The 27,693-nt window shown below is 46.8% G+C and overlaps 1 protein-coding gene and 1 long non-coding RNA gene across 8 annotated transcripts; both read right to left on the bottom strand.

The window, feature by feature from the left end:
• Positions 1-3,947: 3,947 nt before the first annotated feature.
• On the bottom strand, positions 3,948-9,579 carry LOC120640499. Of its 3 annotated transcripts, XR_005661840.1 has the most exons (4): positions 8,745-9,579; positions 8,510-8,650; positions 4,828-8,123; positions 3,948-4,687 (listed from the first exon to the last, which is right to left on the bottom strand). It is a non-coding gene; the product is annotated as an uncharacterized LOC120640499 (long non-coding RNA). The 3 variants fall into 3 exon arrangements; XR_005661839.1 differs by having other exon boundaries at positions 4,828-8,704; positions 8,832-9,579; XR_005661838.1 differs by having other exon boundaries at positions 4,828-8,650.
• A 371-nt stretch (positions 9,580-9,950) lies between these two features.
• On the bottom strand, positions 9,951-24,045 carry LOC120640500. Of its 5 annotated transcripts, none has more exons than XR_005661841.1 (11): positions 23,779-24,045; positions 15,935-16,035; positions 15,703-15,844; positions 15,388-15,549; positions 15,236-15,302; positions 13,451-14,181; positions 13,233-13,341; positions 11,225-11,284; positions 10,978-11,084; positions 10,813-10,900; positions 9,951-10,518 (listed from the first exon to the last, which is right to left on the bottom strand). XR_005661841.1 is itself a non-coding variant. In XM_039916363.1 (11 exons), the coding sequence occupies exons 1-11, from the start codon at positions 23,968-23,970 to the stop codon at positions 10,324-10,326; spliced, it is 1,935 nt and encodes a 644-aa protein (XP_039772297.1). In that variant the 5' UTR covers positions 23,971-24,044; the 3' UTR covers positions 9,951-10,323. The 5 variants fall into 5 exon arrangements, 4 of the variants coding, with proteins under 4 accessions (XP_039772297.1, XP_039772294.1, XP_039772296.1 ...); XM_039916363.1 differs by having other exon boundaries at positions 11,229-11,284; positions 13,451-14,166; positions 23,779-24,044; XM_039916360.1 differs by having other exon boundaries at positions 11,229-11,284; positions 23,779-24,044.
• Between the last annotated feature and the right edge of the window lie 3,648 nt (positions 24,046-27,693).

Here is a 27,693-nt window from a genome sequence, read left to right on the forward strand (position 1 = left end):
CACTCGTCCGACGACCTGCACGACGCGACCTGCGCATCCTCCCCGGCGAACTTCACCATCCCTGCTTTGATGGACCTGGAGGCCCTCAACGCGGGCGACGAGCTGGAGCAGCTTGCGCCGGTCGGTGTCGAGGTTGAGCAGTCACATCTCATCTCACGGGGATTGACCTTGATGTCACACCACACGCGGAGCCTAGGAGCACGAACTGGCTCAAGGTCACAACTCACGAGCGGCAAAGCTTGCTGGGCGGGTGGCTATGAGTAGCCAGCCATGGTTGTGGTCTGCTGTCTGCAGCAACATAGTGAGGCAGTAGAACCAGGGGCAGTGAGGGCACGGTTCGTCGCGGCGGGCGGTAAAATCCGTCCTGTGCGACCGCTACGAGCTTCTTTCGTTCTCGAAAATTCGAGCTCCCAGTCCATCTGCAACATAAATAGATCAGTCATGTGCCTCCTCATGACTAATTCTGCCAATCCCTTCAAGCAATTTGAGTTAAGTCAGTTCGATTCCCAAATCCCAACAATAGAGGCACAAACGAGCCCAGTTCTTGTTGGTTTGGCCATGGGGAAGATTAATGCAGGTCCTCTGTAGCTGGCTTGGCCATAAGGAATATGAATGCAGATTTTCGTAGCTGCAGCGGCCAGGCCTGCGGATCCTGCGTAGTGCGTGGGACGGTGGGGCTGCCGCAACATGTTGGGTTGATGAACTCTTGGTGACCCATCAAGCCAAGGATAGACGAGGGGAATTGACTATTGCATCGTCTAACACATCAAGAGGCACTGTCTATTTTACTCATCGTTATCTGAACAAGCAACATGATTCATTCAAGGCAAGCCAAAATCAGAATCCTGCACCTGAACTCAACCGAACTGGTCAGAGTGATCTCGAAAGAAAAAAAATTCGTTTTCTGTTGGCAAAGTGGCTGTAAACCAGGTATCAGGGTTGAAAGATGACAGTGGCACAATCTTTTCTTCCAAACACGCTGATCATGACACAAAAAAAACAAATCAACACGCTCCAGTTATCTGCAAAAATACAAAATATAAGTCTATCCTCCAATTAGTCTTTTTAGTATGCCTAGAAATCACGTGCGTGTCGCACGTGCGTCTATGCTAGTAAGGGAAACAAGACTTAACATCTTATTTCATTTTTGGATTTTGGAGGTACTATTATCAGATTAAGACCTGTTTGGGAGAATGGTAAACTTTGCACCTGTAAATCTGTAATCCACCTGCATTTTCTTGTGAGCACTAGTGAAATCTCGCAGGGAAGAAGGGATAAGTTGAGCACTAGACTGAGTTGCTATGTTTCCAACACAACGGGAGGGATGGAGAGGTTGAGCCCCATATTCCTCGGAAAAAGTTTATCACCTGATGAGGTGAATTTATTTTCCTAGGTGTAACAGGCTAAAACTTTCAGTATACTAAGCATTTTCCAATGTAACATGTATACTTTTATAACCTCGTATTTTACAAGTATTTGGTACAAGACTACCATTCCAAACACGTCTAAGGATACATGAAAAAAAATATCCACGCCCCTCACCGTGACAATATGTCACCTATGCTATGAAGCTCCAATCCATCATCACCTGAAGAATGATGTGTCCGCTGGTGGGCTGGTTAGTTAGTTTATTTGGCCCATAGCGCTTCGCTCGGTGTGGCCCCGGGATGGCAACAGGTACCCGAAACCCGATGGGTTTTTGCTCCATTAGGGTGCGGGCATAGACTAAATTTAATACCCGCGGGTTTCTTAATGGGATAAACTTCGTACCCGTGGGGTTTGCGGGTGCGGATTTGTTCTCCAAGTACCCAAACCCGTAAACCCGTGGGTACAATAAACCCGACAACATATAACCTAAAATACCAATGTCACAAGGCCTTGTATCAAAATAAGGTCCAATCACATGCTAAGAGAGACTTAGACTCATGTACTTCCATTCCCATGGATGATTACCTACTCATAGACTCATTTGCCTATAATGCATTGTGTATTTGTTTATGCTTTCTATTAAATTTTGTTGCTTCTTCTATCGGGTGCGGGAAACCCGCGGGTACAAAAAAAAACCCGCACAGGTACGGGTACGGGTACGGGTATGGGCATGAAATCATATCCGCGACGGGTATGGGTTTTTTAACGAGTATGATTTTACCTTGGCGGGTGCGGGTTTGGGTTAGTGATACCCGTCGGGTTTCTACCAAATATGATTTTGTTCCTTTCTTTTTTTTCATTTATTCTACTTTATTCTATTTTCTTTCCTTTAGTTTTTTTAACTTATTTTCTCATCATTCTTATATAAAACTCATTGATTTTATTTCATATAACTAGACTATATTATTAATTTTCAATAATAATAATCTATTTTACTTATTTATTCAGTTTTGCAGATAAAATTTTTAACATGTAAGAGTAATTTACTTATCATTTAGACTTTTTATTTTCAACGTATAATCATTTGTTCATGATGTTAAATTATTTATTCATTGTATACAATTTTTTTGTTCATGCATATAAAATTTTTGTTCGTGTGCTCAGTTTTAGTACATATCGGTAATTAAATGTTTGTGATATTTAAAAGTTTGTTTGCACTATACTATTATTTGTTCGTTAGGTTTAACATTTGTCCACAAAAGGATAGGCATTTGTTCGCCTAGTCAATAAGTTCAAATTTTATGAAAAATTTCTTCAACAAATTTCTCCAAACATAGTCAATTGTGATCTTGTCTTGAAGATCTTGTAGCAAGGAATATGATGGTGCAATCAGAATTTCATTTGCATATCCGCTAGATGACTTTTTTTATTTCAAACTTATTTGCATATGGTGATGTTATTTTTTTGGTCCTTTCTGCATGCATGTATGCATATAATAGGTGATGTTATTTTTTTGTCTTTTCTGCATGCATGTATGCATATATTCTTTTTCTCTCCATACTGCAATAATAAATAGTCGGCCGTACCTAACACGCCCATCTAGCTAATCTGCTTGCGCGCTTGAGGTGATGATTAGTGGAACCATCACCTCAAGCAATCTCTGGGCAATGTAACCAATCGCAAGGTTGACTCAATGCCTTTCTGAGAGAACGTGGGCGGCGGAAAGATGAAGAATCACTTTTTAGATCATGTGTAATAGTTTGGTAAACTGAGAAATAAATATGTCACGTATAGATCTTCCCATGAATTGACTCATCACTACAGTTTTAGAAATCTATAACCGTAAGGCCTCTTCCAACTATGTCACATATATAAGCTTTTAGAATCATCTTATTTTCCTATATAGAGGAGAGAGAAAAACTAAATCTTAGACAAAGATGTCTCAGCACACCTTTTGATGTACAGTGGGCCAACACTTAAATCTCCTCCCATCACCTTTCGTTATTTTAGAATCCACTTCAACTTTGATTATTGTGTAAAAATCAGAATATCTCTACTAGTATTAAAACTAATACTAGTACATCAGAGTAATCTCAACAATACAACACATGTGCCTTAGCGCTAGTGCCCTAGCTTAATTGTTGGAGAAGACCTAGGAATAACTGTCGGAGGAGTGCTAGTAGCTAAAATATCAGAGTAATCTCAACAAGTTTACTGATTTTTATTTAGATAACTATACTTGAAGTTATTATGATATTATTGACTTTCATTATACTAGAAAAAGTATTCACATCTTCTTTTAAAAAAAGGTGAGAACAGTTTTACTGATTTTCATTTCGATAATTATACTGAATTATTATGATATTATTGATTTTCATTAAAATTATACTAGAATAGGATCGTGCTCGTGCGTTGCTACGGGAGGAACGAGTTCCCTCTGAATATGAATGGGCATGAAGCCATACATAGCCCGCAGCGATCATACAATATTTGAAAGACAAGAATAGATAGCCACCTTGACTAAACATGCTTGTCACCAAAGAAATGAAAAACATAACAAAGCCAGGTGAGAGTGGGACTACCAAAACTTGACATGTTTACCCATAAATTTGTCTAGTTATTTACATAAATATTAATCTATCTTTTATTGAAAAATATTACTATTTTATTTTGCCCTCGCACCGGCAACATCATCAAAGTCGCCGTGGCCCCTCATGAATATTTCTCACTTCAACACATTCGAGCAAAGCTCTTGCTCCTACATGCACAAACGGATGAGGATCCTCAAAATCTGACAGTAGTATTCCAATCATATATATTTCAGACAAATGCTTGAATAAAGCAATATGACTAATAGAGTGAGTAATCCACCTGCAAGAGGAAATGTTGGTTTCATCAAGGGTCCAACTGATTGGCACATCCAAATATACTTTAAGTTAACTTTTGCATATACATAATTCATATTCCTAAAACACACAAATTTGAGAAAGGGAAATATCCTATAAGATTTTGCATATGTGATGTGCACCTGCAAGGAAGATCCTTCTAGCCCACAAATGCAAAGAAAGAAAAAAATGCATCATGGAAGTTAATGACCACAAATCACAATGACCTGAAAACCAGCCGACCAGGGTCAGTACTCTATTGCCCCTTCCACTAAAGTCCCATGATTGGTGAGAACTGAGGAGTATGCTTTGATCCTTCAGGAGCAAATCTTGTTGACACCTTCTCTTTAGGAAATCTTCAGTGATTTGCTCTCAAATTAAGTGTTGGATGCCTTTGAATTTGACATGAAGCTCCACCACTGACTGTATGGACACTGGATGGAAGAGCAAGAGCCAAATGCCACATGAATGGTAAGTACAATAATGCTCAGACGATGATCGATGATAAATTTATGTGAAATATGACTTGATAAAGATAAAGATTAGCTTTCACATTTCAAGAAGATCATCTTACCGTTGAAGAATGTGAATCAGCTCCTTCACTTCTCCTTCATCCACCACTGAGCGAATGAGGTTTTAGTCACAGGTGTCCGGATATACTGACCTGCCATCCAGAGCAGTCTGAACCAGACTTCTTCGCTGATTGATGAGGAATGCAGGATCAGTTGTTCGACTGTCTCCCTGTCTTGAGCACATAAAGCTCAATAACATGTCCCGGAAAACATGTATGTGCTGCCAACCGTTGTCCAGCCAGCATCTACCATGCAGTAGAAGCCAAAACCAAAAATTTATAATTAGCTGGCATTGCTAGAAAAACGCCTATTAGTACCAGTCGGGAACCCCTATTTAGTACCCGGCTCCCGACCGGTACCGGTTGGCCGGTACTAGACGAGACATCATTTAGTACTTGTGGCAGTCCCACCTAAATTAATCCGGCTTAAGTGCGCTAACCATCCTCGAAACGGCAACAAGGGTTAACGCGCACTTAAAACGGAGTAACCCGGCAGTGCTGTCGGGTAAAATCCCGATTAAACCACTTGAAACAGGATTGACAAAGCAGTTCAGAGAATACAACATTCCGCAAATTTTACTGTGCAGAGTATGAAACTGAATTATTATTACAAACCGAGTTCGAATTTATAAAAGTACAACAGAGTTTAAGTGCAGCAGAAAATACACGATAGACTAGCGACGAAACCAGACATCATGATCAAGCCCGTACATGACGTCAAATATAACCTCCAATGTACCACCTAAAAAACAAAGCCACAAGTAAGACTGAGTATACTAATACTCAGCAAGTCTTACCCGACTAAGGGTATATACTTAGCCCTTTATCTAGACATGTAAGGCTTTTGGCTAGAGGGATTTGTTTTGCCGAAAAGCAGTAAAGAGTAGATCCTTAATTTCAGGTTTTAGCTTTCAGGTTCTAGTTCAATTAACCATTCTAAATGAGCATCTACCCAATAGCATACATGGTGAAAACAATTATCTTTCATCATCCAACCAGCTATATTCATCACCATCATCTTTCACTTTTTACTCTGTGTGGCAAAAGGGTTAAGCAGTCCCAAACCGTGAGAAGCGGACGATTCGAATCGAATTTGTTAACCTAGCCAGGCAGACCTAACACACACGGATCGATGTCTCGCTTCGCCCACGCGACTTTTCCCTTCAATTCCCGCTTTACGGAACAGGCCCACCGCCCTCGACTACAAGAATCCACGCCACGGTACGACGCCGGGGTGGAGGATCTAGAGGAGGTCAGGAGCTACCTTGGGGTGGCTTCGGTTGAGCGCGGGACAGCCGGAGGCGGGCTCGCCGCGGGCGCCGGCGGCGGTGCTGCGTGGCGGCAGGGTTGCTCCGGCGAGGGAACGGGGGCGCGGAGGGGTCGGTGAGCTGCGCCACGGCGAGAGGAAGCTCGCTGCGGGGTTGATTTGGCCCGGGGAAGGCCGGAGCTAGAGGCTCCACGGTGAGGTAGGGGCGGCGGCGCCCATGGCGGCAGCAGGAGGTGTTCCAGCGGGCCTAGGTGACGAGGGACGGGCTGGCGAGCTGCGGTGGAGGGTGTGCGAGCTTGTGGGTTGCCCGGTTCGGGCGCACGGAGGTCAGAGAAGGGATTCCGGCGGCGAGCTAGCGGCTATGGCGCCGGCAGCGCTCTGAGCAACGGAGAGGGGAGCTCGGGCTCTAGCTTTGAGGAGCGAGAGTGGATAGGCCAATTTTGATTTTGCTCGTGAGTGGACTGGAGACGGCTTAAGCGGTGGCGAGATGGCTCGACACGGAGGCACGGCGATGGCCATCCTCGTGCGGCGTGGCAGACAGGGGACGGCGGGGCGCGTGTCGCGCTCGAGGGGCGCCAGGGGGAGCGGTTTTGAGCGAAACTGAGGACGCACGAGGTGGTTTGGCCAGGGGCGCGCGCGAGGACGCAGCGCATGGCTGACGCCGGCGGCGAACGCCGTCACGGCGAGAAACAGAGAAGGGAGATGGAGTGAGGGCAGTTTCGTAAATAAAACAAAGTTCAAAACTCCAGTTTGTAAACTCAATTTTTATCCCTTTTCCAAAGGTCAAATGAAAAACTTTTGAATATAAAACTTGCTTAAAATTTCGAGATCTACAACTTTTGTTTTAGGCACTTTTTCATTTGAGACTTCATTTGAAAGATAAAATTTGAAACTTGAGTGTATTTGAAAATGTCCTCTACACTTTGAAATTCAAATTTTTCTCCCATTTTTGTGTGGCAACTCGAAAAACTTTGAACACGAACATTGTTCGTCATTCCAAAACCTACAACATTGGTTTTGGGCAAAAGTCCATTTAAGCAACGGTTTAAAATTTATTTTGAAAACCTCTTTGTTACAATTTGAAAGATAATTTAAACATTTCGAAACTGTAATTTGAAGAACTCGTCATTTCATGTACAAAATTTTACTTTCTCACTTAGACTTCAACTGAACTTTAGTTTAATTTCTCCTGCTTAATATTTTAAAAATCTGGGCTGTCACAGTACCGGTCAAAATGCCCGGTACTAAATGGTCCATTTAGTACCAGTTAGTAACACGGACCGTCACTAAATGGTTTTGAGCCCAAAAAATAAAGGAAAAAATTGACGAACCCTCGGGTAAATGCGCGTGCGCGAGGATTCGAACCCATGACCTCCAGCCTCGCGCGTTGATTGCTTACCATCTCACCTATGCATCAGATGTGACTGGGTGAGAGATGTTTTCCTTTTGAACCAACTCGTGGAGGACCATTTAGTACTGGGCCAAGACACCGACCGGTACTAAATATCGCATTTTAGTACTGGTCGGTGTTACCGACCGGTACTAAATTGACGTGCCATTTTAGTACCGGCCGGTAACACCGACCGGTACTAAAATGTGACATTTAGTACCGATCGGTGTTACTGACCGGTACTAAATGGTCTCCGAGGACCAAAAATTTCTACCTGGTACTAATTTCACACATTAGTACCGGACAAAAATGCATCCCGGTACTAACGTGTTGGACGAATGCCCATTTTTCTGGTAGTGTGGAACTCTTGTTCTCCAAATGAAATATATTTATGCAAGGATACAGGTCCACCCAATGTCTAGGAGGATAGTAAAAAGGATCAATTGAATAGTTGAAAGAGTACACAATGATTATTAAGCAAGCTGCAACATTCTGCACTGCCTAGAAGTCAATATAAGCAGAGTATGTGTACGTTCAGAAACAAGCTCAGTTAGACTGGTACTTACATCTTGTCCTCAGGTTGCAGTAGATTACACAGCGCTGATACTAAATCCATCACAAATTGGGAGCAACCCGCCGGACCTTATTGCAAGGCATCGGAGGACCAAATTACTTCTCTTTTAAAATTAATGCTTTTGTTGCTTCCATGATGTCTACATAAATTACCTAGTCACTGGTGTTTGTAATATAGGAGCTGCACTAACCAAAAGTTGAATAGAAAATGTTTCTACAACAAACTATGGTATATGCATAATAATTGTCAATTCATGCCCCAGATCACATCAAAATCTCTACTACTTTGCATACTATTCTAACAAATTAGAGTATTAGCATACTACAAAATACGATAAAACTGTTTGACCAAAAACCCATCAGAACTATGGTTTTGAAATACTGCGTTGCGGCCATCCCCATGAGCAGAAATACCTTTGGAAAAAATTACCCGTATTTTCTCATCCTAAACCAACCTTAGATGACAGATATTGTTTTGGCTCAATATAGATCATGTGTATTTTCTTCCTCTTGCCATGTCCCTGCTGTGACCAACCTGAATACTTGATTGCCACCTAGTTTTGCATCCTTACTGGCAGCCATGGCTTCGTGGGGGCCTGCACAGACAGCCCAGCCATAGCTTCTACATGTTAACAATTCTCCCACATGCCCTGCAACAACTCCGTGAGATCGGCAAAGGGGAGGACGAACCTCAACAAGGAGGATTTCGCTCGTGAGGGGTCGTTGATATCGTAGGTGTAGAAGAAGGTGACCCCAGGAGGATTAAGTTGAAGGTACCTCCTTGATGGCGCTTGCGGCTGGATCGGCGATGATGCAGATAGGCCGTGAGGCTGCTGGGATTGCACAAACGGCGCATCCGTCAGCACCTCCGTGGATCCTGCTGATTGGAGCCAACGACAGGAATAGGAACCATGGGGACGGGAGTACGAGCGGGTGGAGATGTGGGGATGGCAGAGCATTAGGCCACCACCTCCGCGGATCCATCCTCCTCAACTGACGCCCCGGACCTGTGCCTCGATGATGGGGAGGTGGCTATGGCTGGGAGGGCGGCGCAGGGTCGAAGGGGAGGGAGGCATCTAGCCGAGCAGAGGCAGCGGCGCGCGAAGCGCGGCGGGAGAGAGCGCTCGAGCCGGCCGCCGGGCGAAGGGCAGTGAGGCGTCCTGCCCTGGCAGCAGCGGCGGTGTCGCGCCGTTGAGCGCGCGGGCGCCGGTCGAAGGGAAGGGAAGCGTCCTGCCCCGGCAGCGGCGGCGCGCCGTTGAGCGCGGGCGGCGAGGGAGGTGCTGGCCGAGCCGAGCGCGTGGATCCGCAGGAGGTCGAGGCGAGGCGAGCGTGCAGCGGCCGGGTCGGGTCGCGCCGTCGAGCGCGCGGAGTGAGTGCCGTGACGCCGAGCTGGAGGAGGAGGGGCGCGCGGGTCGGTGGAGCGCGGCCGGCGGAGCGGCTCGGCGGCGCTGAGCTGGCGGTAGAGGGGCGCGCGGACCGGCGGAGGAGGGGCGCCAAGGTCGGCGGAGCAACGGCGAGCGTGCGAGAAGTAACCGTCGAGAGGCGTGGGGGCAGACCGCTGACGGGACACGTGTTTTGGAGCGAGCGGTGGGCAGAGCCACGGGGAGACAGACCCACGGGAGGGTAAACAGAACTTCGTACTTTTTAAATAGTAATAGAAAAGTATTCACATCTTAAAAAAAATATGAAACCGCAGTAGCGACATTCAGAAACATTGGACAACGCAAGTATCGATAAACAACACCAAGCACCGTTCGGTAATCTGACCCTGCTTCCAAAATCTTAGGTCACACTATCAACCGCAATAAGCGCAAGGGGATTCGACAAAAAAAAGTCTCTGATCACCACTGAAACAACACAAATCTAGCACAATGCAACCCGTTTAAGAGACAGAACGAATGAAATGATGGGTCTAAAGTCTAAACCCAAGCTTTGCTTCTCTATATTTTCAGACTTATGTTAAGTTCCCGAAATGTAATTACATTTCATGTCACTGGAACGGCAGCCATCATTCAGAGGTCGAAGGTTTCATGGAACTACAGCATATCCGATACTGGGGCCTTTATATTTGGCTGCGGGAAAAACCTATCTCATCTCATGAATCCGCCTCTGAAAAAACCTGCCAGGAACATTAACAGATACCAAAGAAAAACATTCTTTCTTTAATCTGTTATAAACCATATGGTCACCCTCGTGCGAAGCTGTGTGCATTGGCATTGCAAGCAGATGTAGCGCAAGTGTGATTTTCTTGTATTCCCAAATTTGATAATCAGTTGGTGGCGCAGCTGGCAGGGGATTTCTCCAACACAGACTGGTCGCGTTTCCACTGGAGATGGTAACCAGTGGCCTTTGGGGTTGACACTTTCTTGAGCGGTGGCGACTTCCATGGCTGCACAGGCATAGAGCCCCCAGCCTGTTGAATAGATGCCAAAAATCCTGGAGGTGCATCAGCTTTATGCATTACCTGAGAACACATGATACCAGCAAAATAATCAGAAACTGTATTGGCATAGTCCACTTTATTGCTAAGAATGTGGAGGTCCAAAATTACAGTGTAACTCTTTGTGGGCCAGCTTTATTTTCGTGAACATTGATGCCTAAAATACATAACTACTTTCAAGATAGGAAAATAAAGGTAAAACACCAGTATATAAATAGAGAAAATTAAAGAAAAGGAAGGTAGGTGATTAATTGCAACTTTTCACAAAGGACTTCAAGAAAAGTACAGGTGAGCAAATGATAAATGCAGGAGTCGTACAGTGAGTACTCTGGTGAGAAATGATGTCCCATTCAAAGATACAGCCTTCTCAATAGATTCCCTGTCAGCAAATGTAATATATGCAGCCCTACGAAGAAATCAAAAGCATTAACAACAAAAGGTCGATAAAACATGCAAGAGGTAAAATAAGCTCGAACAATGTACCCTTTAGGTTGGCCAGTAATGGCATCTGTCAAAATGTTAACCTTAAGCACAGTGCCACACTTCATGAAATGCATTGACAATGCTTCCTTTGTTGCCGCAAAATGTACCTAAAATAATCGTCCAGAGAAGATGTGCAGCTTAGATTTCTTTAATTCAGTTAAAAGTCAAATTTATATTCTACATAATAACTCAATGTAGGGAAAGCAGGGATCCATTTGGACATTAGAGAAAAGTGAATGCTGCTTACATACATTTCTGACGAAAATAGTTCTGGAGTCAGCATCTTCTTCCGAATTAGCATGGGGGCCTACGGTAGATCAATACTTTGATTGAACTTTAACACATCCATGATACATCAAGGGTATTAATAGGCAAAGGCAAAATACTGAGCTGGTTAACCATTATGTAAATAGAGAGTACATGTTTATCAATTCACATACCGCAACATTGGAACATATTAACTTGAGCTGGTTAACCAACATATATCAACAAATTATACAACACAATAGAGAAAGCAACAGTGTCTAATTCGTTACGGTGTGAACGTAGTTTCCGTTATAAAAGATATTCCGACTCATATATTATCATTTGTAAGTCGTTAAAGACTATAAATATTAGTTACATTATAAGATCCCATCCAAACGAAAATCTGAAATTTCTTATGAAGTGCCACCAGATCTTAACGGGCTAATTAACTCTCTTGCGCTTTCGTCCTCTCTTCGCGCAAAAGGTTACATCTGGAGTTAACACGTTCCCGAGACCGGCCTTTTAAGCTGGTCTGTCTCTATCTTGGTTTCCAATATGGGACAATCGATCCTGTGCTTCAGTGTTTTTCGGCGCTCAGTAGCTGTCGCTACAGTAACCCAGGATTCAGCCGACCCATGTGGCCTGTGGGCTGGTTTGTTACAAGGAGTGAGGATGTGAATGGACCATCCAATCCTAAAGCAATTTCTAGGATTGAGGATTAAAATCGGTCAGTCTATCACAAACTCATCTGTCACAGGAACAGAAATACAGAATCATCTCACCAAAATAATGGAATTATCTCAGGGACCAACTCCTTCCAGGATTAGTTGGTTCCACAAAGTCAAACCCATAATTGAGTAGTTCCAACATGGAAACTTTTCCACGAAAACTACTGAAATACTGAATACATTTGATTTAAGGACAAATTAAATTTAGACCACTGTAATGTCACAGTACTCTGCTAACAAGCGCACAATGAGATAGTGAAGCTTCAGATTGAACAAAGTCAATTACTACAAGGCAAAGTGGATTAGCGGATAACAACGCTACAAATAGTAAGATTTTACAATGAGGGTGAAGACTCATTTGGATTCGCCATGCACAATCATATTTCTCCCATTGATCAGAATATATCAATATATGCATGTTGCATGCATTACACTACAACAGAACTTGAAGTGTTTAACCAACTCAAGAAGCATGCATGGCATACTAGTAGCCTATGCAAGCAGTTGGTGGAGTACAATTCATGTGGATATTAAGTGTATTGAAACTAGCCACTAGGTGTTGGCCATGCAATAGGCACCTTACACAGAGTGGGTGCTACGTGCAGCAGTTCAGACTATGCCCCTAAAACAACTGACAGGTGATAGCAACAGGAGTTCTTAGCTGACTGGTGCACTAAGTGGAAGGAAATAATTAACAGAGGAAACTTGGAGTGTAAGATAATAGAAACAGAAAAATAAATGGGGCTGGCTCCGCAACGGATGAGCCACATCAAAAACCTTCTAAAGCACATAGAGGAATAAGCCTTGAGGGCAAAAACTTTTATTCCCAACCTACTTGGTATTGCACTCACAAGAGATGGAAGCCCCAGCAAACAAGGTTAAGATTTTGATGAGAGAAGTTTCGAGGTAGATCAGGGATTCAATGAACAATCACTGGCCGATAAATAAATTTCTCTTTTGAAGAGACACAGGATTTTCTGGCTCATTTTTGGGACCCTGTAAAGGTAAATCCAGGGGAGTTGCCTCACTTTGGGGAGAAGTGGGTCTACCAGATGTGCTAGTACCACTGAGAGAAATAAACAGCTTGTAAGAAAAAAAATGATTGAGAACCTAGTCTGGATAAGGGAAAATTCAGTGGAATTAAGAGTGTATCATTTTCCCTTGGAGTGGAATACAGAGCACATTGAATACCTTTCAGTACCTCCTATTTGGAAATCTTCATTAGGTTCCTCAAAAACCTCAAGTAAGAAAAAGGTCAAAAGGAAGGAATCATGGACAAACCTAATGATAGGGCTCCTTGCTTTCCATTGTTTATCTGTGCCTGCTGGGAACGAAGCTTGAGGACGTCTTGTTCCATTTGCTTGAGCTTTAGTTTGACATCCAAAATTTCCTGCATAATCAGTTAAGATAAAAGAAGCACAGACAATCAGAAGTGCCCAAATAGCTTTAAAAAAAAGTGCCCAAATAGTAAGGAGTTGATCAATAAAATTGCAGCTTACTTCTTTCACAGGCTTGTTCCTGCAACTGTTACCATCTTCATGTACAGACGATGGAGTCTTTGACTGTGCAGGGCTGCTAACTTGCTCACGATGCAATACTTCAGTTTCTGAATTTCTCTGCATAGTTAGTGGAGGCAACTTTTTGGAAGCCAACACATGACCTTTTGATGGTTTGAATATATTACATGTGGGCTCAGAAACAGCAGCAGGTGAGTCCTTCATGTCACATGTGAACTCATCCAAACTTTGGGATTGAATGCTTTTGATTGGCAATGACAAACTAGACTTCTGGCTGATAACATCTCTATCTTGATGATTATTGCGTCCCATATCACCATGAAACACATTTCCTTTACCAAAACTTAGCCGGCCAATAAGCCTGCTTCTATTTGGCTTCCCCGCATGCTGTTGTCCTTGCAATGTGTTGACATCTGTAAAGCCATTGGTGAATTTTCTGGAACCTGTTTCATTTTGTGCATTTGAGATGACATCGTATCTTTGTTCATGCTCAGCCACCATCAACTTGGGCATCTTATGTACTCCATTTTGAACAGATATGCCATGAGCTTGTCTAACTAAAACACGATCTTCTACAACAGGCTTCCCTAGCCTATCCCAGACATTGCGACGTCGTTTCAGGGACACTGGTACTCTTCCATCATCGATTCCCACAGCCTCAGGCAACCATCTTGTAGAAGCATTTCTTCCGAGGTGCTCTGCATGAAGTTCCTCTGCATTAAGTTTCAACAACGTAGTAAATTGTTGCATAGAGTAGTTTTATGTCCTTCGAGTTGTTTGCTATCTAGTAAACCCCAAAACATACATTATTTCCAAATGAATTCTTCTGAATACTAAAACAGAGGATATTCAGCTAATAGTTTGGGATTTCAAAACATAAGCCATATGCATTGATTACACCAAGCATGAACACTGACTAGGAGAATTCAGATTAAAAAAGCACAAGCACCTGACTGTGGAACAACTTGGAGTAGATATGCAAGCTAGTGTCTCTGTTTGCAAAGGCCAAACAAAATTCACAAAGGGCACAGTATTGTTCATAAATGTATTCACCCAGCCAAATCTACCAGCCTTAAGTCAACCCATCACATATGCATATGACTACATCAATAGACAGCCTATAAACCAACCATAAATATAGTCACAAATCAACAGATCCAAAATAAATACAACAATAGCCAAGGCTTTTGTTTACCATTGTGATTTTGTGAACACAAAACATCAGCTTAAAATGTCAACTCCATGGTTCCAGATGACATGAATATATGATCGAGGCCTAGATCTACCATGCCACTAAAGGAATATATGATTGGACATTGTGTTCAGCATTGTGAATACTAATAGTCTAATACTAACTTGCAATGCCCTCCCAAGAGTTCAACACTACAGATGATAATATCTAGGTTTGGCTCTTCCATGACACTACTGTCAGTGTGAAAAACCCAAACTACCACACTGCAGCAAGTGGCATGGTGGTGTGCAACAAATCACAGTGCCCTTGTCCATACAGGATGACACCCTGCCATGACATCCTAGGCTGTCATTTACGCTGTGGAGTAATTTACGCTGCCCTGCCAAACTACCACACTGCAGCAAGTGGAGTAATATCCCTTGTGGTAGCATGGTTTCGGCATATCGATAGTATGGGTGAAAAGGTAGGTTTGAAAATAATTTCCAGATACAGCTTTATATTAGTAAATTATTTTAAAAAGATGTTGAAAAATACTAACTGCGATGATGCCATAAATGAATATGAAAAATGTGTACCTTGCATTAATATTTGTGTAGTCCTTTCAGAGAAGCTTCTGCTGCTTGCTGCGTTTTGACCATTCTGCTTTAATTTATAGATATCAATTTAGATGACTGCATTAATAGTAAACAGAGAAGCAAAATTAAAACTGAAAGTATAGCATATCAACCTTGTGATGCTGATTCTCCCAAATGCACTGATCGCTGCGCAATTTTTCAGGAGAAATTATAACAGTGGAGCTGATACACCGCAGAGGCACATTTCGTCCTGTAGTTGAATCAAGCTTATGAAGACCATGGTATGTTTCTGGTACTGAGATCTTTGAGTTTACCTGACCAGCAGTGGGATAGGTTTGGCAAAAAATGTTCTCATAAAAAACAGAGTCTTGCAATGTTCATGCCAATTTAGTATAGACCAAAAGATGAATAATGTAAATAGTTGCATGGAAATTAATGATCACATTAGAGAATATGGAGACCCTTACATCATGAGCATCCCCATGGTGGGCTTTCACAACAAGAAGATTTCTCTTGTCATTCAAGTTCTCAATCTCATTGTCCATCCCAAGTTCAAAGTTACAATTATTAGCTGATGTCACAGCCTGTTTGCTCAGATAACTCCAAAGCCTGCTTAGGCACATACATAAAAGCATCATGACTTTGTAAGTGTATAAATTGCAAAATGTAAGTAAATGGTTTAACATACAGTTACAATACCATGCAACAAATTTTGCACTGTCATCACCAAGAAAGGCCTCCAAGTCGTCACGCGCTTGATATTGATGTTTTCCATTACAGATTAAAATTACAATGTACTCCTTTACACAAGGAATAAATAAACATAATCAGTCATCATTCGGGACAAAAGATAATTAAGAAACTGACTGTACTAGCAACAAGGTATTTGAGCAACCATAACATGAACCATTCAAACATATTATTTGAATACAAATATGTGACTAAGATGCACAGTTACCATACAAATAAAGTCAGAGAGGACAATGTCATGACAAATCTTCATCAAAAGACACTCGTATTTGAATTTGGCTTCGATAAATTAAAGGAATATTCAGAGCTTCACTGCAATGAGGAATATTTTTCAAAAGTGCTTTCTCTACTGGCAAGTTTCATCAAACACTCCTCTCCTATCCTATTCATTTCAATTTATGATTTGTCAACTTGCCAATCTAAAAAAGGATACAAGAGTGAAAATATGAAGGAATAAGTCTATGTCATCTCGGTCTTTGTGGGTCTCCACCTAGGACAGGTTTCAGTTTTTCATTTGACCAATATCTCAGACCTTGCATGGTCCTTGCTGCGTGGTGGTTGCAGCAGCTGCAGCACATTGGCATTTTAGACTAGCTTTAGCATCTAGAGGACAGCATCTAGAGGACAACAGTTAGGACCTAGAGGACAGCATCTTAGACTAGTCCTTGGTGTGTGTTTTGGCTGCCTTGCAGCCCTTGTATAAAAGCATGGCCACCCCTCCTGTTGGAAGGCATGGCTTTGAGTTTGTGAATGAAGAAAAACCCAGAAAATTGCCCCAAGTTCATTGTCATCCTCTCAGCTCAATGAGAGTTAGAATTGAGCTTCTAACATCTGGTATCAGAGCCGTACTTTCCTGTAGGTTAGACATCTCCTGCTCTTCTCCCTCCCAAGCAGCAGTTCAGCCACCAGCAGCAGCAGCTAGCGCAGCAGCACCTGCTGCACCCTCTGCTCCACCTTCCTCAGCCGAGCAGACGAGCAACAGCTCGTCTGAGGCTGCGTCTTCTCCACGCAGCAGCCCCTTGGAGGCGCGCCATGTCCGACACACCGTCTCAGCGCTCGGTCGCTTCGAGCGCACAGCGTCAGCGAGATGCCGAGCTCGCCGCAACAGAGGAGCGCAGGCGAGCGACGGCACAAGCCGCTGCAGCAGCGGCGAGGGCGGCCAGGCTGGCTGCAGCGGAGCTGGCGGCGGCCAGGGCGGAGGTGGAAGCAGAGGCGGCGGAGGATGCAGCGCTTGCAGCAAAGGTCGAGGTTGAGACCTTGCGCGGCAGCCTCAGCGGCTCCATCGCCGGCGACGCCACCGCCGACGAGGACCTTGAGGAGTTGGAGAGGGAGAGAGCGCGGGAGCGGACCGCGCGGTGGGCAGCAGCCCACCCCGGCGGCAGCGGCCTGGACGGCGGCGCGTCCGGCGGCGCGTCCGGCGACGGTCCAGGGGCCCGCGCGCCCGGCGGCGGCCTGGACGGCGGCGCGCCCGGCGACGGTCCGGGGGCCGCGCACCCGGCGACGGAGGCCGCGCCCCTGGCGGCGGCGCGCAGGGCGGTGGCGGCGCTCCTGGCTGGGGTGCGCGCGGCGGCGCCCCCGGCTACCACGGCCTCCAGGCGATGGTCAGGGACGTCAGTTCCGGCGGTGGGTGGCCCACCCTCACCAAGACCAACTACGTCGAGTGGGCCGCGGTCATGGAGGTGAAGCTTCAGGTGCGGCATATGTGGGAGGCAGTCCGGTACGGCGACGTCGACTACGATGAGGATCGACGGGCGCTGGATGCTCTCATCGCAGCAGCCCCGCCGGAGATGCAGTTCACGCTTTCCAAGAAGCGAACTGCCAAGGAAGCCTGGGACTCCATCGTTGCGGCACGTATCGGCAGCGACCGCGCCCGCAAGACCACTCTCTAGGCACTTCGCAAGGAGTGGGAGAACCTGGCCTTCAAGCCAGGTAAGGATGTTGATGACTTCGCCCTCCGTCTCAACACTCCGCTGCAGAAGGTGGTGCAGTTCGGCGACGACACCTACGACGAGGAGAGAGCCGTCGAGAAGCTCTTCCGCTGCGTCCTCGAGAGGTACAGGCAGACCGCTCGCTCGATCGAGTCTCTGCTGGACCTCTCCACCATGACGATCGATGAGGCGATAGGTCGCCTCAAGGTCGTCGACAGCGACGAGCCACAGCCTCCATCGGGAGGCATCTCCATCGGTGGGAAGCTCCACCTTACTCAGGAGCAGTGGGAGGCCCGGCGCAGTGACAGGAGGAGGGGGGAGCCCTCTTCCTCGATTGGTGGCCGCAAGCGCGGCAAACCGCGAAAGGGGCGCGGAGGTGCCCAAACCGGGGCACGAGGGCGCGCCGAGGGTGGCGCCCGCGGAGATGCTCAGGGCGGCGCCGCCGATAGGCCCAAGGCGGCACGAGACGACGCCTGCCACAACTGTGGCAGGCCCGGCCACCGGGCTAGGGACTGCCCGCAGCGGAGGCGTGGGGGCCAAGCCCACATCGCGGAGGCCCAGCCGGATGACGAGCCGGTTCTGTTCCTACTCCACGAGGACATGGAGCCGCATCCGGCGGCACCGCCTGCCACCGCTCTACTCCACCTCGACGAGCCGCGTGCCCGAGTCCTCCTCGGCAACGGCTCCGACGACGACAGGGTCGATGGCTGGTACCTCGACTCCGGCGCCACGCACCACATGACCGGGCGGCGGGAGTTCTTCTCCGACCTGGACGTCGACGTAGGTGGCTCCGTCAGGTTCGGGGACTCCTCCGCCGTGGAGATCAAGGGCGTGGGCTCCGTGATCTTCACCGCCAAGTCCGGAGAGCACCGGATGCTCACCGGAGTCTACTACATCCAGGCGCTGCGGAACTCCATCATCAGCCTTGGGCAGCTCGATGAGAGCGGCTCCCGCGTGGTTATCGACAGCGGGGTCCTCCGCATCTGGGACTACCGTCGCCAGCTTCTCGCCAGGGTGGTTCGAGGGAAGAACCGCCTCTACATCCTCGACGTCGGGGTGGCTCAGCCTCTTTGTCTTGCAGCTCGCAGGGACGATGAGGCATGGCAGTGGCACGAGCGCTTTGGGCACCTCCACTTTGAGGCCCTGAAGCGGCTCGGCGCCAAGGAGATGGTGCGAGGCCTCCCATGCCTCGACCACGTGGAGCAGCTCTGCGACGTCTGCGTGCTGACGAAGCAGAAGCGGCACTCCTTCCCCCAGCAGGCGAGCTTCCAAGCCAAGGAGCGGTTCGAGCTCGTGCACAGGGACTTGTGTGGCCCGGTGACACCGGTCACACCAGGAGGACGGCGCTACTTCCTGCTGCTCGTCGACGACCTCTCCCGCTTCATGTGGGTGATGATCCTCGGCAGCAAGGGAGAGGCTGCGGACGCCATCAGGCGTGCTCAGGCCGCTGCGGAGGCGGAGAGCGGCCGCAAGTTGCGCGTGCTGCGCACCGACAACGGCGGCAAGTTCACGGCAGCCGAGTTCGCGGCGTACTGCGCGGATGAGGGCATCCAGTGCCACTACTCCGCGCCGTACAGCCCGCAGCAGAACGGCGTCGTCGAGCGGCGCAACCAGACGGTTGTGGGGATGGCCCGGGCCCTCCTCAAGCAGAGGGGGATGCCGGCTGTCTTCTGGGGAGAGGCGGTGGTGACGGCCGTCTACATCCTCAACCGCTCGCCCACCAAGGCACTCGACGGCATGACGCCGTATGAGGCTTGGCATGGGCGTAAGCCGGCGGTCTCCCACCTGCGGGTCTTCGACTGCCTCGCGTTCGCCAAGGATCTTGGCCACATCGGCAAGCTCGACGACAGGAGCACTCGGGAGTGTTCATTGGCTACGCGGAGGGTTCGAAGGCCTACCGCATTCTCGACCCGGAGACACAGCGTGTGCGCACGGCGCGCGACGTTGTGTTCGTAGAAGGGCGAGGATGGACGTGGGACAAAGCGGTGGACGACGGCTCGGCTCCGACGTACGACGACTTCACTGTCGAGTATATCCACTTCAAGGGAGCTAAGGGAGTAGGCAGCTCTTCTTCGCCAAGCGTGCCTACCCCGGTCCCCGAGCCTCCACCGACTCTGGCGCCCGACACACCGGCGGCACCACGCTCTTCAGCTGCGACTCTGGCTACGCCGAGTTCCTCGGCTGCACCACCACAGCCGGCGACGCCGCGCACTCCAGCACCGACAGCCACTCCTCCGGGCACGCCTACTCCAGCACCTGCTCACAGCCCGGTGGAGTTCGCTACTCCGCTCTCTCACGACGAGGAGCGCATCGACGCGTACCACGACGGTGAGCCGCTGCGGTACCGTACGATGGAGGACCTTCTCGGCGATCAGCCGGTGCCGGGACTGGTGCCTCACGACCTGGAGGCGCAGTTGCACCTCGCATGCGACGACGGCGAGCCTCGGTCTTTTGCAGAGGCCAAGGGACAGGCGGCATGGCATGGCGTGCCGCGATGCAGTCGGAGATGGACGCGGTTGAGAAGAACCGCACTTGGGAACTTGCTGATCTCCCTCGCGGTCACCGCGCGATCACCCTTAAGTGGGTGTTCAAGATGAAGAGGGATGAGGCCGGCACCGTCGTCAAGCACAAGGCTCACCTGGTGGCACGAGGTTTCGTGCACCAGGAGGGAGTTGACTTCGACGATGCCTTCGCTCCCGTGGCACGAATGGAGTCCGTGCGACTCCTCCTTGCGCTAGCTGCCCAGGAGGGCTAGCGTGTCCATCACATGGACGTCAAGTCGGCGTTTCTCAACGGCGACTTGAAGGAGGAGGTCTACGTGCACCAGCCGCCTGGGTTTGCGATCCCCGGCAAGGAGGGTAAGGTGCTACGTCTGCGCAAGGCCCTCTATGGCTTGCGGCAGGCCCCGAGGGCGTGGAACGCCAAGCTGGAGTCCACGCTCAAGGGGATGGGCTTCGAGCAAAGCCCGCACGAGGCGGCCATCTACCGGCGGGGCAAAGGAGGCAATGCCCTGCTAGTGGGTGTCTACGCCAACGACTTGGTGATCACCGGCACCAAGGATGCGGAGGTGGCGGTGTTCAAGGAGGAGATGAAGGCCACCTTCCAGATGAGCGACCTGGGGCCTCTCTCCTTCTACCTGGGGATCGAGGTGCACCAGGACGACTCCGGGATCACACTTCGACAGACCGCCTACGCCAAGCGCGTCGTCGAGCTCGCTGGGCTTACCGACTGCAACCCAGCTCTCACTCCGATAGAGGAGAGGCTGAAGCTGAGCCATGACAGCACGGCGGAGGAGGTGGACGCTACTCAGTACCGGCGTCTTGTGGGGAGCCTCCGCTACCTCGCCCACACACGGCCGGACTTGGCGTTCTCCGTCGGCTACGTCAGTCGGTTCATGCAGCGACCGACGACGGAGCACCAGCAGGCCGTGAAGAGGATCATCCGCTATGTTGCGGGGACTCTCGACCACGGTCTCCACTACCCAAGGTGCCCTGGGGCGGCACACTTCGTCGGGTACAGCGATAGCGACCACGCTGGCGACATCGACACCAGCAAGAGTACGAACGGGATCCTCTTCTTCCTCGGCGAGTGCCTCGTTAGCTAGCAGTCGGTCAAGCAGCAGGTGGTGGCCTTGTCCAGCTGCGAGGCCGAGTACATAGCGGCCTCCACCGCGTCGACTCAGGCGCTCTGGCTCGCTCGACTGCTTGGTGATCTCCTCGGCAGAGACACTGGAGCGGTGGAGCTCAGGGTGGACAGCAAGTCCGCTCTGGCCCTGGCGAAGAACCCCGTTTTCCACGAACGGAGCAAGCACATCCGGGTAAGGTATCACTTCATCCGAGGCTGCTTGGAGGAAGGAAGCATCAAGGCGAGCTACATCAACACCAAGGATCAACTTGCGGACCTGCTCACCAAGCCCCTTGGGAGGATCAAATTCCTTGAGCTTTGCTCCAGGACCGGAATGGTTCAACCCTCCCACAAGACGACGGACAAGACTTAGGAGGAGAATGAAGGAATAAGTCTATGTCATCTCGGTCTTTGTGGGTCTCCACCTAGGACAGGTTTCAGTTTTTCTTTTGACCAGCATCTCAGACCTTGCATGGTCCTTGCTGCGTGGTGGACAGCATCTAGAGGACAGCATCTAGAGGACAACAGTTAGGACCTAGAGGACAGCATCTTAGACTAGTCCTTGGTGTGTGTTTTGGCTACCCTGCAGCCCTTGTATAAAAGCGTGGCCACCCCTCCTGTTGGAAGGCATGGCTTTGAGTTTGTGAATGAAGAAAAACCCAGAAAATTGCCCCAAGTTCATTGTCATCCCCTCAGCTCAATGAGAGTTAGAATTGAGCTTCTAACAAAATAAACTTAATGTAGACAGATATTCACTTAACTCCAATCAATATGGAAACACTGACACTCAATTGCAACCATTGTGAACCAGTAATTATCCTACCTACCGGTTCTATATAATTGCCGATGTCAACGAAGCAGCACTAAACACCTTACTGCTGAAATAAACCCAGCTGCATTCAAGTAGGATTTGACTCGGATGAATCCACCAAATCCAACCACATACATACTGTCGTGGCTAGTGGGCTGGCCTAGCCTAGGACTTCTACTAGTTCGGCAGTGTTTATCAGTAGTTATTTGTTACTAATCAGGTTTGTTAGCAGGACAGGCAATTAGCAAGTCATTAGACATAAGGTTGTTAGGGGTTGTTAGGCTGTTTGTTAGGATTGAATGTTAGGATCTAGCTATTTAATGGCTGGCGCACCATCTGGATTAAACAAGCAAGAACCCTAAAAGCATTCAGAGTCTCCCGAGGGAGGGCGACTAGCCGGTTCTTCGGGCAATCTGGATCAAACATCACATACATGTTTTTTCCATAACTAATTGGCTCATACATTGTTGGGCAGTGGTAAATTGCATGTATGTCTAATACTGCAATCCTCAAATTGTGAGCGAAAATGTGCAGAAATACTAAAAAAATTATATAATAACCCAGTATGTGAACAAGGTGAAATTGAGATATGGAAGTGGTGGCAATTGGGTATGATTCAGATACGACTAGATAAAAAAAATGTTATCACGTTACTATAAAAACCCCACTGTATGCATGAAGAATCAGCTTGTAACTTCTTTTGGGCATACATATGAAAACAAATATAATGTTTTCAAGTCCTTTATATATATCTAGAACTGCTTACAAGATATGTAACATGGTTCTGTCGTCTCTATAGAACAAGGACACTAAATCTGAAAGACAGTATCATTTTAACAAAAAAAATATTTTAGTGTCCAAGCTGGTCAGGACAATATTTAGCTCCAAGCATTGCACATCAAAAATACAGGTGCCCATATATATTCATAATCCTATACTACAATATTGAATAGTGGGAACACAGGACATTGTACTGTTATTAGCATATCAGAGTTCTATGTGGATATTGTGCTATTTGGTATTAGAGCAGGGTAGGCCACAAAAATGGACTAAAGAACAAAATCTCAACCCCTTGTCATAGCACAGGTTGGCTCTAAAGTATTCCTTTCTCGCTTTCCATTTCTCATTCAGCAGAGACCTTTACCTGACACGTCTACTATCTACTCCCCAGCTTCAATTTGGAATTGGCTCCTTTCACTCGGCAGAAATAGAGCACCAAACAAATCAACCACGCGCTCATCGTCTACCCAAACCCACCCAAATCCCCCTACTATGCTAGAAGCGCCCACCGAAACCAATTTCGCGCATCAACATCGGACCCCTTCGGCCTTCGGCCTTCGCTCACCCCATCGCGCTGCACAGCGGCAGCAGGCCCTACGTCTCGCGCGCGGGAGGAGAGGAGGGAGGAGGGATTGGGGTGGTGCGCGTACCGCAAGGGTTTCGTCCGTGTAGGTGCCGAGGAAGCGGGAGAGCACGTCGGCGACGGCAGCGCGGAGGGCGGAGGCGGCCTGCGAGCGCCGATCCATGTGGAACGAGCGCTCTTCGGCGGTGAAGAGCCGGCGGCAGCGGCGCAGCAGGAGCTGCTGCTGCTCGGCGTCGAGCTTCGTCGCCTCCCGCCCCATCGCCGGTTCGGGGAGCGTTGGGGCCGCGAGAATCTTCCAGTGGCTACTGCTCGTCCGCCCTGTGTTTTTGGTGAGAGGCCCCTCGGCTTTTCGCGTATAGCGGCGTAGGTTGTCAATTAGGTCTTGTGCATTTAAATTAGCAAACGCCAAAAACATAATCTTTTATTTTTACTAGTAAAAACATAATCATTTAAATGCACGCATGTATTTAAAAATCATTAATCATCAAATTCATTATCAGACTACTCATTCCCGTTCATGACATGTTCGAGAGAAAAGAAAAGAAAATAGTAACTTTCTCATTCTCCGTCATCATCATATATCGCAATTTGCAAAGCATTATAGAAGGATTCCTACCACATGCTCATATCATAATAATCAAAGAAAAGAGAGCAATGGCTAGAGTTATAAAAGAAAGAAAATTCATATTGATGCACAAGTAAAACGTCTACACTAATGTTGTAGGCAAGATTCTCATGATCTCATCAACTCTATATAATTTGGAAGGATGGAGTATATAAAACAAGGAATCAAATAGAAAGCACAATTTTTCAGGAACATCATCCAACCCAAAATAATCAAGATTCATTTCCAGGCATAACTCTGATCATTCATTTCCATGTCTGAAGAAAAAGCAAAGAAAAAAGAATCTTTCAAAAATTGTCTGAAGCAAAGTCTTCAGCATACAACTTCTGTTTCAGCTACAAACAAACCAATTACATGCATGGCCCTTCATTGTTTCTCCCTATTTTGTCTGTCAATCATCAAGTAGTATCTCATACATCACATCAGCCAATCTTTCTCTACCAAACAATCCAATAGGTTACGTTAATGCCACTCACACACAAAACTACAACAACGAATGAATGAACGAACGATTGATCAGGCCTCACAATTTACAAAAATCACTCAACAAATTACCTAGCTGCACATGTAAACAGATTACTATATGTTGCTTCCCAACAAAGAAGCATATCTGTATCTTGATCGGCTTGCTCATCACCGGATGTGGAATAAGCAATCCAAAGTACACATCCGGCAAATTTATCCTTATATACTCATTATTGAATCAGTAGAACCAAGAACATGTTGACAGTCGTGACCAATTGGCCATCTATGTTATTCAAATTTTAACAGCATTTGGCATTGCACAATAGGTCAAAACTATCAGGCACTGCAATACTTTTACCTTCAACAAGCATTCTCTGCCATCCTCACATCACCGAGCTAATTTGCATTGAAGGAACACAAAAAGGTAATCATCATATACGCATACATCAAACAAGCCCGAAATTCTAAATAAAATTACCAGAACAAATCTTCCACCATGATGCTACCTCGATTGGCGCCCCCAACCCCCATCAGCCTGCCTCGCCTTCCTCCCCGCAGCATCCAGCACTGCACGTTCGCGCTCCTTCTCCTTGGCCTCCCTCTTCCTTCTCTCCTCCCTCAGTTTCTCAATTAGGGATGCATGCGGGGCGGGTTGCGGCTGCCCGCCCCGCGTCCACACCCGCCGCAATTGATTTTGCGGAGCAACGCGGCAGCCCGCATGCCGCCGCATAATTTTTGCGGTGCATTGCGGCAGCCCGCGTGCCTCCCCGCCACGTGAATGTCGCACAGCGAGGCGGCAGTCCTCGCTGCATGTTCATTGTTTTACCAGAGGAAGCAACTAGTAAAAAGGAAGCAAACAGGAACATTGTCGAAAGTGGAGGCAAGCCAATTAATGCCGCTTCAACTTTCATGTATCAGTGACAACAAATCAAAATGAATTGTATAACAAGTTCTAGGTAGATAAAGTGGTAAAAAAACAGCAAAAATATATAGGTACAACTAAACAGAAAGCATCTGCGAATGAACCTCTGAATCAACACCTCACTACAGGATGTGCTAATGCAGCATTCTATAGAAAGTGGGAGAACTATGGATGATTTTCTTGACATTTTCAGCTAAAAGCTAGGTTGGAGACAGCTATGGATGATTTTCACACTGCAATCAACTCGTAAGCAACTGGCCACCAAAGTGATGATAAGCTCCTCAGCCTCTCCTAAGTGACATCAAGCACTCTTTCTCTCTTACGGCCACCAAAGTGATGATAAGCTGCAGTATGAAAAAAAACCAAACACATTCAGAAAGTAGCTCTACATCTTTAATCAAAACAAAACTGGCATATTACATAAACATAAGCCAGTCAGCCAATTTTGACCATGGACACTGGATTTGTACTTATATAACACCAATGGTTATACAATATGGTTGGACTGATTCACAAGTCTGAAGACTTTTTTTGTCTTTCTATGCTTATAAAGTTCTTTTGGTGGTTAGCAAAACTGGTTATCCTCTAATTCATGTAGTAGGATTGTTCTAAAACAAACTGAAATCTTAATGCATAAGCAAAGTTGACTTAATCAATAGCCTAATGAAACATCTAATTGGGTCAGTGTACAAAAGCTGAGAGCTGTTTCATTTGAATTTCAGTTTGCTGTTCAGTATATATGGGTCTAATTAAGCTGAGAGCCTAATGATTTGTAACTCAATATTTTGCTAGCTACCACTAGAATACAGACAGACTGAACACAAAAGACTGAACACCAGTATATTCAGAGATTATGTAGACATATATTATAAACACCAGTACCTTGTAGTAAGATCAGAGTACAAATATTGCAGATCAATGCTCATGGGTCTACGACTCCTAAATCATCCTCGTCATCCTTTTCATCTCCAATTAAGTATCCAGTTATTTCATCATGGGTGATATTACAGTCTGAAATAATTGAAATGGATTAGGCAAGGAGTAAACATATTAGCACACACGGAAGACATCACAATACATATAGTAGACCAAACATACCCTTCCCCCTGATCCAATCCTGGAGACAAATCAATGCTTCCACTGTCTTGCTGGTCAACCTACTTCTGTAGGCACTGATAACTTTCTCTCCACTAGAAAATGCCGATTCCGATGCTACCGTTGATGCTGGAACAGCTAGCATATCTCGTGCCATACGTGCAAGTATGGGATATGTAGTGCAAGAAGTCTTCCAATATTGCAGAATGTCAAAAGGAGCATTTGTAGGGATTGTTTCTGCTTCCAAATACTTGTCGAGTTCACTCACCCTTCTCATTTGTCTCAAGTTCTGGTGTAAGCTCCAATCTGCCCAAGGGTTGCTTCTATCAACATTGGTTTCAACACTACCAACTGAATTTGCATGATCTTGAGTACAATCACTTGATTGTGAGTTATATTCATCAAAGAGATCTCGAAATGTCCTCTCAACTATAGGGAAGTATTGTGATGTTTCACCAAAACATTTGCTTAGACGAAACTTAAGAAATCCCAACTTAAATCTAGGGTCCAAGATGACTGGAACACATATTTGCAAGAAGCATATATCCCAGTATTTCTAAAGTTTTTCTTTCATCTTATGTATCATGGCTGCAATCATAACATCTGTATTTGAGGACTCCTTTTCCAACAACAGCTTGACCTCCCAAAACTGATCAAAAATACAGCTTGTAGTAGGATAGTTGGAACCCGAGAGTACTTCAGTAGCATCACAAAATGTCTTCAAGATGTCACAAAGCTTTTTGGCCATCTTCCATTCCTCAACTAAAGGCTCATGCACATACTGACTGTCCTCACGGGTTAGAGCTTCAAATGCTCTCTCATACTCCAAAGCACACTTGAGCATGTGATAAGTGGAATTCCACCGTGTCGGAACA

This window comes from Panicum virgatum, chromosome 7K (genome assembly GCF_016808335.1).
Source record: "Panicum virgatum strain AP13 chromosome 7K, P.virgatum_v5, whole genome shotgun sequence".
NCBI classification, from domain to species: Eukaryota; Viridiplantae; Streptophyta; class Magnoliopsida; order Poales; family Poaceae; genus Panicum; species Panicum virgatum.

Bases quoted from the DNA above. Each gene is read 5' to 3' on its own strand.
- LOC120640500 (XM_039916360.1), bottom strand. From the start codon at position 23,970: ATGGGGCGGGAGGCGACGAAGCTCGACGCCGAGCAGCAGCAGCTCCTG. The intron at 16,036-23,778 runs GTACGCGCACCA...CCTTGTGTAAAG, and splicing joins ACACGGACGAAACCCTTGCG to GAGTACATTGTAATTTTAAT. The intron at 15,303-15,387 runs GTTGATATGCTA...TATAAATTAAAG, and splicing joins GGGAGAATCAGCATCACAAG to CAGAATGGTCAAAACGCAGC.